At 28.8% G+C, this 16,065-nt stretch overlaps 1 protein-coding gene across 6 annotated transcripts in view; it reads left to right on the forward strand.

Moving 5' to 3' along the window:
* nAChRalpha6 (nicotinic acetylcholine receptor alpha6) overlaps window positions 1-16,065 on the forward strand; it is a 354,431-nt gene that overhangs the window by 276,266 nt on the left and 62,100 nt on the right. The window contains exon 11 of one of the 6 annotated variants that reach the window (XM_089172143.1): window positions 7,668-7,754. The exons of the other annotated variants lie outside the window; for them this stretch is intronic. Coding sequence (XP_089028269.1) covers window positions 7,668-7,754 — 87 coding nt within the window. The remainder of the gene's footprint in view (window positions 1-7,667; window positions 7,755-16,065) is intronic. 6 annotated transcript variants of the gene reach the window in all.

Below are 16,065 nucleotides of genomic sequence, written 5' to 3' on the forward strand. Positions count from 1 at the left end.
GTCGCATCGTTATCCTTTACTTTTTCTATCCTTAACAAGGAACGATTAATGAACTACGAGAATGAAATTAATTGGAAATGTCGTGAGTGGAACATGTGTGTCTGTGTGTGTGTCTAGGTACTCGATCAGGTGACTGACTACTTTTTTTCCTAAACAAAAAGAAAAAAGGGAAACTGATAATAATTTTTTATTATTTATTTTTTTTTATTTGAATTCCTATGTGCACAATCCTTTTTTTTTTATCATAACCATAATAATCCTCATGGTCTTTGTCGTCAACGTTGATACTGAGCAAAGAAAAAAAAAACTTGTATTTTTTTCTTTTCACTTTACCTGCTACTCTGTTTTTTTGGGGTGGTTGGATGGGTGGTGTAAGGGGGAAGAAAAATTTCATCAGAACTTTGACGATAACCATTGACCCCTACGTCGTCGTACGAAAACCACTTACACTCCCTTACTATTATCTGCTTTTTTTTTCTATTTTCTAGTTTTTTCTAGTTTCTTTTTTTTTACTTTCCTTTTTTTCTGTCCTCCCTCTCACAATACTTTTATCGTTTCTTTTCAGTTCACTCGTGAAATGTATATAAAGATGAAAAAGTGGAATAGGAGTAAGAGGAGTGGGAGGAAAAAGGAGAAAAAAAGCAAAGTAGCCATTATTCCCAAGAGAAATTTAATGACACGTTATTCCCTAAAGTATATTTAATGCTTTTTACAAAGCCTTCTCATTCTATCTACCAAACTTTATCTCTTTTCATCGAAATTCATTTTCTTCGGACCATCATCCACCACCTCCACCTCCTCCTTTTCTTCCTTCTTCTTGTTCACTCCCGAAACTTACATAGTAATCTTATTCAGTTCTTCAGTAACATACATTTTAAACTAGAAATGCAACATCACTAGATTTATTTCACTTTTTTCTACAGTTTATTTTTCTTTTGTGGGGTGCAGAGAGAAATAAAAAAAAAAACGGAACGGACGGACACACATAGGTTTAGATATAAAATATAAAATAATCATATAATAATAATTCAATAATTATGTTAATTAACCCTTTACACTCGAGGTGCTAACTGATCAGCAACTCAAGATGATTTTGGCCAAATTAGGAAAACATTTGACATGTACTTTAAACACTTGCCTTACAAAGACGTTCCATGCACGTCGAGATACTTTTCTTTGAAAACTGCGAGCGACGTGGTGTACACGTGGTAAATAGATTTATATTCTTTTCATCATATCAAAATCTAAATATTGTAAAATGAAAAATAATAGAAAACTCTGTGATATTGTTTTGACAAGTGCAATATTGCAGCACACGACACTGCAACCGTGAAATTAAATCGTAGGGCAAGTGGTTAAAGTCATTTATAAGCAAACAAACGTATACATATAATCAAATTTCAACAATTTATTTATTTTTATATCAAAAACAACAAAATTTGAGAAATATTATACTCTGTAATTAGGTTTTCTATGATATTTCGTAAAACAATACCCAAGATACATCCTAGGTGTTTATCAGGACACGTATCACAATAATATGTTACTTCCGGCCTACCTCCAGGTGTATTACGATCAAAGCAAACCTTACAGTCCCTTATAGTCCCTTTAAGTATTATCTTTAAGTAAATATTTTTTCACGCATAACAAAAGACTTCAAATCAGTCGGGCGCCGTATCAGCGCCGCTCGAGTTGCCACTTCAATCTGCCGGGCATCGTATCAGCGCCGTTCGAGTGCAAAGGTTTAATATGTAAAAACGATAAAAAGAATCATCGATTTAAAATGATCAAATAAAAATGTTAACCCAATAGCAGCAATAAAAAAAAAAAAAAATAATGAGACTACGATACATAAAAAAAAACTCTCTCAAAAAAAAAGAAGATTACAATTGGTTAGAATAATTTTGATCTTATGGTTTTTGGCAAAAAAAAAAAAGGTTTTATCCAATATATATATATATATATATATATACATTCGTATGGAAACGGTATGAAACGAAGCGAATCGTGGTTTTACTTCCGACTTTGCCAAGGGATTCGATGGATTTCCATAAACGAACTCAGTTCCGTTACGATCACGTTCTCTCTCCCATATGGAAATTTGCATCCACCCAACTCCCCTCAGCTTCCCTTCTACCTTTCCTTCTATCAGCATCTCTTCCTATTTCACCATCATGACGAAAAGGGCAATAACGGATGAAAGAAAAGGTGAAAAAAAATAAAACGAAAAAAAAAAAAAAAATAGAAAAGATAAGAAAAGAAAAGAAAAAGTCAAAACGTTCCACGACTTTTTATGCGCATAACATTTGCCTCCCTCCTCCCCCCCCCTCCTACCCCTTCTCCTACCCACGCACTTTTCTCTTTCTCTTTTCTACGTGTACACGTGTGTCTGTGTGTGTGTGTATATTATATTATATGGATATGTTACGTGTGTCATGTTCGACCTTATGTAAAACGAAACGAAATTGAAATGTAGAAACGTTAGGATGATGATAAAGAGAAAAGGTGGGAATGGAAAAAAATGGGGGTGGGAGGGGGCGGGGTGGGATTGACGTTTTTATTATTGAAATATCACGGAGGAAGATACGCGTATTATCACCTTGATATATAAAAAACAAAAAAAAAAAAATAGGAAACGGAATAAAAAAGGGGAGATTTTAACAAGAAGGAGAATCTCCGAATCGAGTCGTTTGTCGGTTGTAAAAAAAAAAAAAAAGAAAAAAAAAAGAAAAAAGAATATGAAAAAGAAAAAGAAAAGAATGTATTTGCAATCTAAAAATCTGTCAATTTTTTGTCCTCTGTCTTTTTTTTTTTTTTCTTACTACCTGGTAAATCGTTATTGGTAATCGTCTTGACTCGATTTTACCTGAACGTATATAAAATATCGACTGTTATGTTGCCTGTCGTTAATCGAAAAAAAGAAAAAAGAGAAAACTAACGAGAATAAGGAAAAAAAAATTAGGATAAAAAGAGATGGCAGGTAGAAGGACTGGACTGACTGTCCAGTGTCGAGAAAAAAAAATTTATAAATAAAAAACGAGAAAACTACTACTAGTAGAACTCTACGTTTAACTGGTGGAACACAAAGTATCGTCCGACACTTATTGCTCAGTTTTTCTTTTTTTTTTTTTTCCTATCGTTATCCCAACTCGAATGACTTTTCTCGTCGAGTTGTAGAACGATTAAATTCGAAGATACACATACGAGCACGTATCTAGACACACATATATGTCATATTCTTTTTGTGAAAGTATATGTGTAAGTAAGTAAAAAACGTATACCTAACTCGTCTCATAAAAATCGAAGAAGAAAAAGTTAATGAGAAATGAATCGTGAACAAAAAACTAGTTGAACGTTTAAAAAAATTTTCATTTGATCCTTTGCGAAATTATACACACATATGATACAATATCCTATGTACGATTCAAAACGATTTTCCATAGTTACGTGAATGATAACGGGGGTGAAAATATAGGAAACAAATAGCACGTGCCAATGTACAGATGATTTCAAAATACATTAGTTAATTTTAGTACAATAAAGTGAAAATAAAAAAATTCATAGAATAGTAGGATCGATATAAACTTTATTTTTTTATTTTTTATATAATCATTGATTTTTTGTTTTATTAATAAAATTCGTATGTGATATATACGATAATTATATAAATTCAATGAAAAATAGATTAATTTGTATTTAAACAATTTCTATAAAATTACACGTATGTGTTTTGAAATATCCTATATATACACAGATATAAGTATCAAATATGCGCGTGTGTGTGTGTGTGTGTGTATGAGTTTAGTTGAATCCGAGCCATATCCTGTGTTTTAAGCGTTTCGTTTCTACGTCAGTTCGATTTGTTCGTTTCGTATATCGAAATTCTATAGAGTGGAAAGGTAATATAGTCGTTGATGACATACATGTGAATATACATATGTAGTAAACATTTAAAAGCCATCACATAGTTTCGATGTCCACTTCAGAACGATATATTGATACGACGAAGTTACTCTGAAGGGTTCACGTTGAAAACTAGAGGAGGGATGGGGGTGGGGAAGGTGGCTTACGTATCTCAACGAGTAATCTCGTGTTCTAGATGTGTAACTATCAGATTTTGTTTTTATTATTTTCATCTTATCTACCTTTCATCCTTTATCCTTCTCTAAAATCCTTCTCTATTCCTTTTTTCTTTTCGAATAAGCAAGCAAAGGATTAGTATCGAGTAAAGGATCATAATTATCATTCCAAAAGTTGAAAATCGATTTCACGAAAAATTTCAATCCCTACTTCATCGAATTTAATCCTTTAGTTTTAACGACTTTTATATATCTTTTATCTATTATCTATCTTTTTCTCATTCATTCGAGTTGTTACCCTTATTTGAAATTTACGAACGAGAAGGGAAGAAAGAAAATAAGGGTAGTAAAAATTTCTTTCCATTCGATTCGTTTCACTGTTAATGTCGTGAAAGAGTATGTTCGACTAAAGTGTCCTATAGTATCGGCCAAATATTTGTTCGCGAATGTCCTTTTAAGATATATATAGATCTATTATATATAGAGATGTACATATACAGGGTGATTCACCAGCTATTGCCACCTAAACAGCTCCGAAAGTATAATAGTAGCAAAAATATGGATAAACAAAAAGTTGTATGAAAAATTCAGGACTATAATAAGATTTTAGTATTTTTGTTTTGTTTGATAAGTTGAGTTATTTACGAGATTTATTAGTCAACTTTGTTTCTTTAAATACAATGTTATATTTAAATACTTATTTTAGGATAGCAGCTGTCAAGACAAATCAAATGATATACAACATATTGGATATTCATATTGTAGTCCTGAATTTTTCATGCAAATCTTTGTTTATTCAGTTTCCTATTGCTGTCATCCTTTCGGTGTTATTTATTTGACAATAGCTGGTGAATCACCCTGTACATTTACGATTTTTAACTTGAAGAACATCTATCCTTCTACTATAGTACTGCATACTACTCTTGTGCTAACGTTTCGAAATAAACATTTACTTAACGTTTGGAAAAGCTTCGAAAATGTTCGATGCGTGGATAAACGTTGGAAAAATTGAGAAGAAAAGTTTAACTGAAATAGAGAAAGATAGAAAACGATGAAGAAAAATAGATATATATATATATATAAAGATAGATAGATAGAAAAAGAAAGAAAGTACATTGGAAAATACTTTTCAACTAGAATGAGATACGTTTTTTCCCGTGACTGTTCATTTTCACTGACGTAATACTTTCCTTCTCGGTTTGTCGATTTATTAACGACAAAGTTACCCCGTTTTGAGTGTCCTTTGAGCTTTTTAAGCTTTTTCTCTCTCTTTCTCTTTCGTTTTCTCTCTTTCATCCGATACCGTAACAATGTTCATTCGCATTTTAATACGAATATATTATTTGCTCTCTTTTTGAATTTCATTTCTACAAGAAAATTTTTTCAATTTACTATGTGTTCAACTAGATCAAATAAATTCTCGTCTTAAGAGTGTTTTCTTCTTTTAATTGTATTTTTCTATCCTTTTTTCTTGTCTTTCTTCTTTCGTACATTTTACATGCAACGTAAACGTTAAAAATTAAGAAAATAAATTAACTTATTTCAAATGTCGGTATTAATTAACAATAACCAAAAATAATTCGTACTGAATGAAACAACAAAAAAATGGAAATGAACAATTTAAAAATTAACCAAAAATAATTCGTACAGAATGAAACAACAAAAAAAGGGAAATGAACATCTTTTTATTTTTCTATCCTTTTATCTTGTCTTCCTTCGTTCGTACATTTTACATGCAACGTAAACGTTAAAAATTAAGAAAATAAATGAATTTATTTCGAATGTCGGTATTAATTAACAATAACCAAAAATAACTTGTAAGTAATGAAACAAAAAACAAAAAAAGGAAAATGAACAACTTTAAAAGTCATTAATTTTATTCCATTACTTTCGTTTCGTTTCGTTTCGTTTTGTTTTTTTTTTTTTATTTATTTTTCATATATTTATCCCCTTCCACTTTTCTCATTTTCTTTTACTTTTTTGTTATCATTTTGTTTCAATCTCATATCTTCTTACCATTACAGATATACGCAAAACAAATAAAACATTTCCCCTTTCTATTCTTTTTTTTTTTTTTTTTTACAGCGTGTAAAATTAATGTCCGAAGTAATCGTAGGGAAACGTCAAAAGCAACGTTTGTTTGTTCCCTTTCATTCTTTTTTATTTTCAAACGTATTATTAATCGCGTTGCTCTCTCGCGACCGCTTGAGAACAAACCAGATGCGAAAGAAAAGCGAAAGATCTCTGAAAGTTAGAAACAAAGAAGCAGCCTGGTAGGTTTTTTTTTGTTTTTTTTTTTTTTACCCTTCCCTCTAATGAGGAAGCGCGTTTCTTTTCCTTTTCGAGGTTACCTTTCTCTTTCCTTCTTTCTTCTTTTTTTTCTACCCCCATTCCTTCCCTCTCTTTTTCTCTTTACTTTTTATTATTTCTTTATTTCTTCCCTTTTCCCTTCTATCCTTTATATACCTTTTTCTTTTTTCTACTTTTACCCTTCTATCTCGTTTCCTCGGTGATATCGATTTTACTTTACTCGGGATTCTGTGAGTCAAAGTAATTATCATTCCACTCTTTCATTTTCTTTTTTCATTTATTTTTTTTCTTGTACTTTATTTAGCAAAAAAATTTACTCCCACTGCTTTGAAATCGACACGATGTAAAATAATCTAGTCTTATAACTTTTGTTTCTTTCTTTCTATTACACTTTTTGTTCTTTCAACATTGTATCTTATCTTTAACACGTTGAACGCCACGCGAATTCTTAGGGAAATTCTCGTCAGGCCACAGGCATTACTTCGTATTGAAAAAATAGTTGAACGTGTCAGTCACCCGTGACAGACGTGGCCTAAATGTAAAACCTACTGTCAGCCATCGATGGCTGACGTGGCGCTCAATGTGTTAAACAATAAAACAACTGGTATATACAATAATTTATATGATTTCACTTCTTCTGATATACTCGAAAGAGTTGATTGAAAAGTTTTGACCAAGTTTCGGATCGAAACAGAAAATTGTTTCCCTTTTATGCTCAAGACTTTTCAACCAACCCCCTTCTCTCACGTACTCGTCAAGTGTCATGCACATACGAATGACATCATCTTATTAAAATAATTCAATGTTGTTTGCGTGTGCATCGTCACTTTTTAAACAATGTATCTTTTTATAATTTTCTTTTCAATTTCTTTCGAAATGGAGAAATCCAAATCCCTAAACTGGCTACAAACAAACAAACAAACAAACAAACAAACAAACAAACAAAGTTTACTCGTTTTCCGATGTATTTTAATGTTCGATAATTGATCAATCCAAATTCAGGTATGATATTTAAAAAAAACATAAACGGACGCGTTTCATCGTCCTGTGAAGGATGATACCATACTATTTATTAATAAAAAAAAAACAACAGGGGACAAAAGTAGTAGGAATCGTCGAAGCTCGCGCAAACAAAGTCGCCTAGATTTTTTTCACGCTCGAAAGAGTCGTGAAAATTATAAAAAAAAAAATAAATAAATAAATAAATGGGCGTACTTTATGTGACTCCTAATATTATTATGGAGTACACTTGAGCACGATTGGCTGCGATTGTTTCAGGAGTGACCATCTTGCTATCGCTGACGGTGTTCCTGAATCTCGTTGCCGAGACCCTACCCCAGGTCTCCGATGCTATACCCCTGTTAGGTACTAATCGACTTTTTTTACAATAATCAACGAATTAATAAAACATACAAACAAACAAAAATAAATAATAAAGAAGATACATTAAACGGCGTTTCTTCATACTCGGTACTTGTCACGGACGATGCGCGTGTTCCCGTTGTTTAAAAAGCGAAAATAGAAGAGAAATTAGATTTTTATTATTTCTTATAATAAAATATAAAAAAAAATAATTAATATTTAATAATTATTAAATATAAATAAATAAATAATATTTATAATTTATTATTTTCTTATTTATATTTAATAATATATTTTAAATATTCATTATTTTATTTATAAATAATTATTTATAAATTATTATTATAAATATTTTATAAAAATAATTTATATTATATAAATATTTAATTATATTTTTTCTTATTTAATTTAATTAATAATTCAATAAATAAAATATTTGAATAATTTTAAATAGGGAAAATGTGTTAGAAGAAAAAATATAAATGCAAGATCCAACCCCATTGAGTAAGATATTTTTTAATAAAAATAAAATTTAATAGAAACTTCTTAACTTAAACTATAAAAAACATGTAAATTACATTACATGGAATTCAATAGTAAAAAAATTTAATTATACGAAAAATACATAAAGAATTGAATTTTTATTCAAGTAATTAATAAGCAAGATTTTGATCACACAAAGATGAGAGTAGAGAAGAGTCGATTGGAAATTTGAATAAAAGTACGAAACATTGTAAAAAAAAAAAGGACAATTTCGTTTTTTCTCTAACTGTCCAGAGGACAAAATGTCACATCCTATCGTCGAGGGAGACACAAATCGCTGAAGCGAAACTTTCCAAAACTACCAGTTGCTTCTTTATCGAATTGTTCCGAGTGAGTAACCCTCCTCTCTCTTACTCGCTGGACGACATTTGTGTGTCCTTTCTATTTAAGCTCGGAAATATGAAAAGGGGAAAAAAAACGAAACAAAAGTTCAACAAATTTTCTTTCACGCAATATTTGATATCAGCAATTTTTCTTTGATCAAAATTAAAAAGAAAATATTGTTCGAATTAAAAAAATAATATTCAACATACAATTATTATATAAAGTATTATTTCACAAATTATTCTTAACAAAAATAAACAATTCACTTTTTTGACCAACGTTAAGAATAATTAACGAGAATACAGAACAAAAACAAGATGTGCAAGATGTTTTGTTATTTCTAAAGTTGTTTTAATAATAAACAATAATTTTTATTCTTTTTGTGATAAGAATAATATTCGAATTAATTATCGTAAAATATGTTATTGGAAAGAATTGTTATTCTTAAAGAAAAAAATATTATATACAATATTATATATAATTCTATTATATATATTATTTATTATTATAAATAAATTATAATAATTTTCTTATATATATATATATTATATCGTTCCTAATAAAAGAATAATCTTTTATTTTTTGCAAAACCGAGAAAACTTGGAGAAAATTAGATCAGAAAAAAAGAGAAGAAAAAAAAAATAAGCACCTTGGCTGCTTTTTTTCGAGGTTGTTACGTAGCTCTATTCCCCTGAACAATGTACTTTCTTTCTTTCTTTCTTTCTCTTCAACGAAATGCCTCAAACTTTTACAAACGCGTAGAAAGACGTTTTCCACGAAAACTTGAAGAAAAAAAAAAAATAGTTAACCAAGAAGGAAGTTCAAAGAAAAAGAAGAAGAAGAAGAAGAGGTATACGTTGACTCTTCTTTTTTTTTTAGGAAAAAAAATTTGAGTTAATCACGTCGGGTTACCCGACTCTAACTCCCCTCTTCCTAAAATTACCCATGGTGGACTTGAAAATGTAATTTTTTTTTTTACCTTTTTGCAAGGTCCACGAAACTCTCGCAATTTTAAGAGAAACTTTTACTTCCAATCCTCTTTTTTTTTCAATTTTACATCTTACAATTTTTATGTATGTTTTTTTTTTTTTTAAACATATAGTCGAACAAACAATGACGTTTCATATAAAAACAAAACCTCGTAGGTTTATCGAAAATAATATGAAGGACAATTTGCCAAAATGTGATTATTATTTTGTCAAAATTAATTTAACATTAATCAAATAATTAAATTAATGAAATAAATAATATTTAGGTGTGACATTTAGATAGAAAAAAAAAAAAATTAAAAATCCAACAAAACAATGAAAAAAATTTATTTGTTCTCGTATTTCCATAGTAGAAGTTGCATTTGAGTTGTTGCATTCGAAACGCTTCTCAACTTTTGCTAAAAATTTAATTGAATAAGTTTAAATCCGGAATACGCGAGATGAGGAAAAGAAAATTGATAAAAGAAAGAGAAGAAATGGAGAAGAAGACAAAAAAGAAAACACCAATGGCTTGTGTTTTGTTCTTTTTTTCATTTCTTTGCTCATTTTTTTATTATTTCTTATATTCTTCTTATACGTAACACGATCGCCCTTTTTAAGGGTGCATTATTCGTAGCCAATGCACACACAGCTGGAATCGATTAACCCCAACACTTTTTATCTTTCCCTTTTTCCTCTATCCCTATCTTTAATCCCTTACACGCCCTTATTTTTCAACTTTGTCTCGCCGCGAGGTACTTTCAAATCGAATTACAGTTTACGTTGAAATTGACGGATGAGAAAATTCGTACGACTTTTCTTCCTTTCTTCAAAGAGAGTCCTTTTTATTTCTTTTATTTCTTCTTTCCGTAGATTCGATTTTTTCAATTGTATCGAAAATACAATAAAAAAAAAAACAAACAAGAAAATGTTGTATTGCCAATCAGCCCTTTTCTAAAATATTAAGTTGATACGATAACAGTTATGTGACACTTTGTAATTAAAAAAGTGTAAAATTGAAAAAAAAGTAGTAGTAAAATTAAACACTTAATAAATAAAGCATCAAATTTTAATTTTAATTTTAATATAAAATTCATTAAAAAAAAACCCCCAATGAGATTACAAGTATATTATAAATATAAAAAAAAATGTTGATAATAAATAAAAACACCATATAATTATTTTCATTAATAAAATATAATATAAACTTTATAATATAAAACTTGAATTTTTTTATATTATAAATATTTATTAATTATATTATAAATTTTGTAATATAAAACTTTAAGGGGGGGAGATATCAACATTACTTCTTGTTTCTTATCTTAAGTCTGATGTGAACGAACAATATTTTCATATTAAATTATTTGTTTCGTAATTGAATTTTTAAAATTTAATATTCGCGCAATATCTTCCCTTTTTCTTTTTTTTTTTTTTTTTTTAAATCATTTTTCTTCGTTAAAACTATTTTCCTGCTGTTATCTGTCAAGCAAAAAGAAAAAAGAAAAAAGAAGAAGAAGAAAAACAGGAAAGTAAAAAAAAAAAAAAAAATAAAGTAAAAAACTTAGCATCGTAAATTGTATTACTTTCGGTTGAAAAAGCTTCTTTCAAGAAGATGCCGAATCTTCGACGGGGTCCAGGATTTTTCCTACCGTGAAGGATTCATTTACGTTACGATACTGCGAGTTGTCCCTAGAGAGAACACCGAAGAGAACCTGTCGATTTTCTTCTCTCCTCTCTCTCCCTAACTCATTCTTTTTATTTTTCCTTTTCTTTTTTAACCCCCTTCTATATATCTCCTCTTTTGTTTACCCCTATTCTTTTTTCAACCATTCATTTCAAGCTCGGAAGACCATCAGCTTCGATTTATCGGTGATCGTAGTAAATTAAAAACTTGTACTTCGATTTCTTTGAATGTTCTCTTCTTGTCAATTTCTTTCTCTGTCTCCTCTGTGTCTGTGTCTGTGTCTCTGTATGTGTTCAACTTGACAAAAATTTCATACGAATTTAAATCGACATCAAAGTAATCTATCGGAAAGAAATAAAAAAGAATAGAAACAAGACAAAAAACACATTCAATATTCGGGGGACTGTCAATTCGTAGAAAAATAATTAAAAAAATATCAAAATGATTCGTAACATGTGACTCATGTGACTACCAAACTCATATATGTGTTTCAAATATCCAAAAACAAAGTTAACAAGTTGATAACAATTTTTCTTCAATTGAGCTTTCACTTAGAATCATTTCAAACAGTTTTTTATTTTTTTAAATAAACAACTTAACAATCTCAACCCTTTTGTTCACACGTATACACATAGTAGATACATACATATACATATACATATATATAATATCTTTGACAGGCTACCTAAGAAGAAAGTATATTTTTTCTCTTTTACAAAGCGATTGAGTTAATCGATAATTTAATCTTCGAGGAAGATAAAAGACACTCTCTTTCTCTGTCTCTCTTTCTCTCACACACAACATACACATACGTACATACATACATACTTAAATAACTACAGTGAACTCTTTAGACCATGAGCATAGGGAAGGAGACTATATGAGTGTCGTTGTTTGAAAAGGAAAGAGAGAAAGAGATAGAAAGAGAGAGAGAGAGAGAGAGAGACAAAACAAAGAGAAAAAAGAGAGAGAGAGAGAGAGATGGATAGAACGCGTATGCTGTAGGATGGCAAGTCGACTGTGAGATAGTAAAGTGCATGGTAATTAACAACGTTGGGAACCTAGTGCACGTGTGCGACAAGTTCAAAACGTATATATACGTAAGAGAATGAGTGAGTGAGTTAGAGGGAGATAGAGAGAGAAAAAGACAGAGAGAATTTGCTATTGCCGGTCATACGATGCGAGACGAAGAGAAGACACTTTCAACTTCGTTATCGTACTTGCCTTGAGAATATATATGTACGTGATACTAGCAAAGAGATACCCTTAAACGTCGTATATACCTTTCTATCGTTCCCTTACAAGATTGAAAGAACCTTCCTTTGAACATTATCATACGTGATTCTTAGCGAATCTGTTCAGCAACAGAAGCTTACTCGTAATATTTTCTTTCTGGACTGACGAGAATGTAATATCTTGAAATAAACAAAAAAAAACAAAAACAAACTAAAACCTTCAAATATTTGGTCGTAGTAATGTTAAAAATATTTTTTTTTTCTAAATTATAAAAATACTGTGGTTTAGTTTGATTAAATAGAAAATAAAAACAGTCTGTAGATAAAAGTTAGGTTATGTTTAAATGTTTCGCCCAGTATTCAACGAAAACTATGTCTAACAAATGGCGCGGGACTTACTTGTATCTTTTTCTTTTTTTTAAATTAATTAATTATTTTATAAATGAATTAATATATAATTAAATAACAACTTTACTTACTAAATTTAATTACTAAAATTAATAGTAATAAAAAACCTAGCTGTATATGAATGCAACTTTGTGTTAAAATTTCAAAACAATCGATAAAGTACTCTTGGACACTTGCAATTAGGGACAAACAAAATCTATATTTTTATATATGTATATAAATAGATATAAATAATATAATAATCTATTTCTAAATTCTAAAAATAATGTTTTTCTTTTTTTTGTTCTTAAAGTTATTTATATCATTGTTTTATTCGTACAACATTTGGTGTACAACTTTTTTAGAATTCAACTTTACTTCCGCCATTTTTATATAAGCCATCTTTAGAAAAAAAGCGGAAGCAAAGTTATAAAGTTAAAATATACACCGTATATGATTTATGTTGATAAAAGAAAGATATTATATTTTTTTGACTGAATAATAACTTCTACAATAATTATTCATTTTTATCTATACCTTAATCTAAAATTAATTGAAAAATGTATTCTTGGTTTCACACATATGCACAAATACACATGCACAGATACAATTTCGATATAATGGACACATGTAAATATTATTTTATTTTTGTTATCGTTGTTATTTCTAAAATATTGGTAACATATTCGAAAATAAATAAGCTAATATCATTCGAGCTTATGATTCGACGGGTGGTTTTCTTCTTTCCCAATGGCACACTAGTAGCACTACCATCTCGCATTCATATTTCCTCGTTTATTTTTCGGCCTCGTACCCGGTTACCAAGCATCGTCGACATTCCGGGAATCTTGTTATATCTTATTTATCAGCATACGTTTCAAGCATACGTAATGTGTACGTAACCTTTCTCCTAGCTACTTTAACGAATGAGTAATACACGCGCTACTTACGCATACACTACACACATACATACACATCGTTTTATTAAAAAATTTTTCTAGTTGTTTTTTCGTTGTATAACATTTTTTTCTTTTTTTTTTTTTTTGTATACTCTGAACACGTACATGTATGTACGTTTGTATTTATGCATGCATGTATGTATGTATGTACATATTGTCACGCAAGGTTTCAAAAGATGAAAGACATTCCCTTAACATGATATGCATACATGCATACATACATATATATATACTATTTATCTTTGCAAGGAGCATTTTAAAATGTTTTCAAATATCGGAACAAATAAGTTTTTTTTAAATATTTGAATAATTACGTGTTTGTCCAATTGCCAATGCACTACCACAATTACAATTGAAACATTTAATTTAACATTGGATTTCATTTCAAGTTAATACTACCTTTAACTTATCTGAGATAAATTCAAATTGAAATTCTCACTCCGAAACAATTTAAATGGATAAGGAAACTTCGGTTCATCAAAGAATCTAAATTAGTTAAGAAGTTATTAAGATACAAACCAATAATCAAGCAGTTCATATGACACTAAACTTAAAATAATATTAATAAATAAAATAATTATTATTATTAGTATTAAATTTTAGATTCTTTCGATTATGCAACTTTTATAATATCGAACATGTTGTAATCTCGGTTCTTATTAATTTCAATTGAAAATAGAACAAATATAATTATGTCTCAAATTTTTATTTTTATATATTTAAATTTAACAAAAAAAAAATAGTAAAACATATTAAAAATATATTGACATTTTTATTCTAATATATTTAAAAAAAAAAAAATGTATCATATAAAACAATTTTTATTTCCTTAAAATCAAATTTATTAGTAGTATTAGGTATACAATTTTGCTTACGCTATTTTCCTACAGATGGCCAAATGGCTTATAGAAAAAATGGTGGGAACAAAGTTGTACACCTATTAAATAAAGTATCGTATAATGTTTCCTAACATATTTATAACATTATTATAAGAATAAATAATTATCGAAAGAATAATCCAATTTCTCATGATATATATTTATCATGTCAAAATTTACTATGATATAATACAAGTACTTTGGATTACTAGCCCATTTCTGAAACTAATTATGCTCACAAACCAAGTAATGCATAATTTTCTTCGAAGAAAAAGAAGTAGTGGTAGTTTGTGTATACTTTAATTATCGTTATTCGCGTGCACCTGTGCTCGATATTATTAAAGAGTATATCGTAAGTAGGTATACATATATACATACTTCTGAGCTTTAATAATGTCCTAGAAACACCTGCCGGACCATTTGTCCCGTTAGGAACATTTTCATGACACTTGATACTAACTACTCTCTCTTAACCGAAACGATAAATAAATTCACCTCATTCGACTCTCTCACTCTCTCTTTCTAACTTACTAACACCCACTCATCTTAGCCTGGTTTCCATAGGACTATCTAAAACGTTCATAATAATTAATATAAATCGACTATGAAGAAAATTATGTTTGTTGCAACTATGCGACGAGTTACTTCGTTTATTCATCAATTTAATAAAGCAACCAGCTTAAAAACCTGCCTTCAATGTTTAAATTGCTTTCTTAGATGAAAATTGTGTGTTTTAGAAATGTTTTTTTTTTTTATTAATTATATATATATATATATATAATATTAAATATATTAATTATTTTAATATAGTATTTATATGAATATTATAAAATTAAAATATTAAAATAATAAAATTAATATTTATATATATACATTAAAATAATCAATATATCTGTATAGAAAATATATAATATAAAAAGTTTTTGTATTATTTCATTCAAGGGTTGGATCTTGTAAAATATATTTAAAAAATACCAACTAGGATATTAACGATCATATTAAAAAAAAATCTCTTCTATTTTCGCAAAAATCTTTAATAACAACGTTAAATCATTATTTTTTTTTTTTTAAATAATTTAAAATTAGTATAAAACGTGCAAGAGATAACGCACGTGGAAAGAAAATTGATAAAATGACATTTCTTTGATCTCTTCTCTTCTTTTAAAAATAAAATTAAAAAATTTGATCTGCTAAAAAAGAAGAAGAAAAAAAAACTAAAAAATAATTTGAGTTCTTTCTTTCCACGTTTTAATTACATAAGTTAAAATTAAAAAGAGAATGATAAATCATTTTCGTTATCATCGTGATCGATTTACGCGAACTATTATTTTCC

This window comes from Polistes dominula, unplaced genomic scaffold, assembly GCF_049000335.1.
Source record: "Polistes dominula isolate Pdom_NZ unplaced genomic scaffold, Pdom_raw_medaka contig_73, whole genome shotgun sequence".
NCBI lineage: Eukaryota > Metazoa > Arthropoda > Insecta > Hymenoptera > Vespidae > Polistes > Polistes dominula.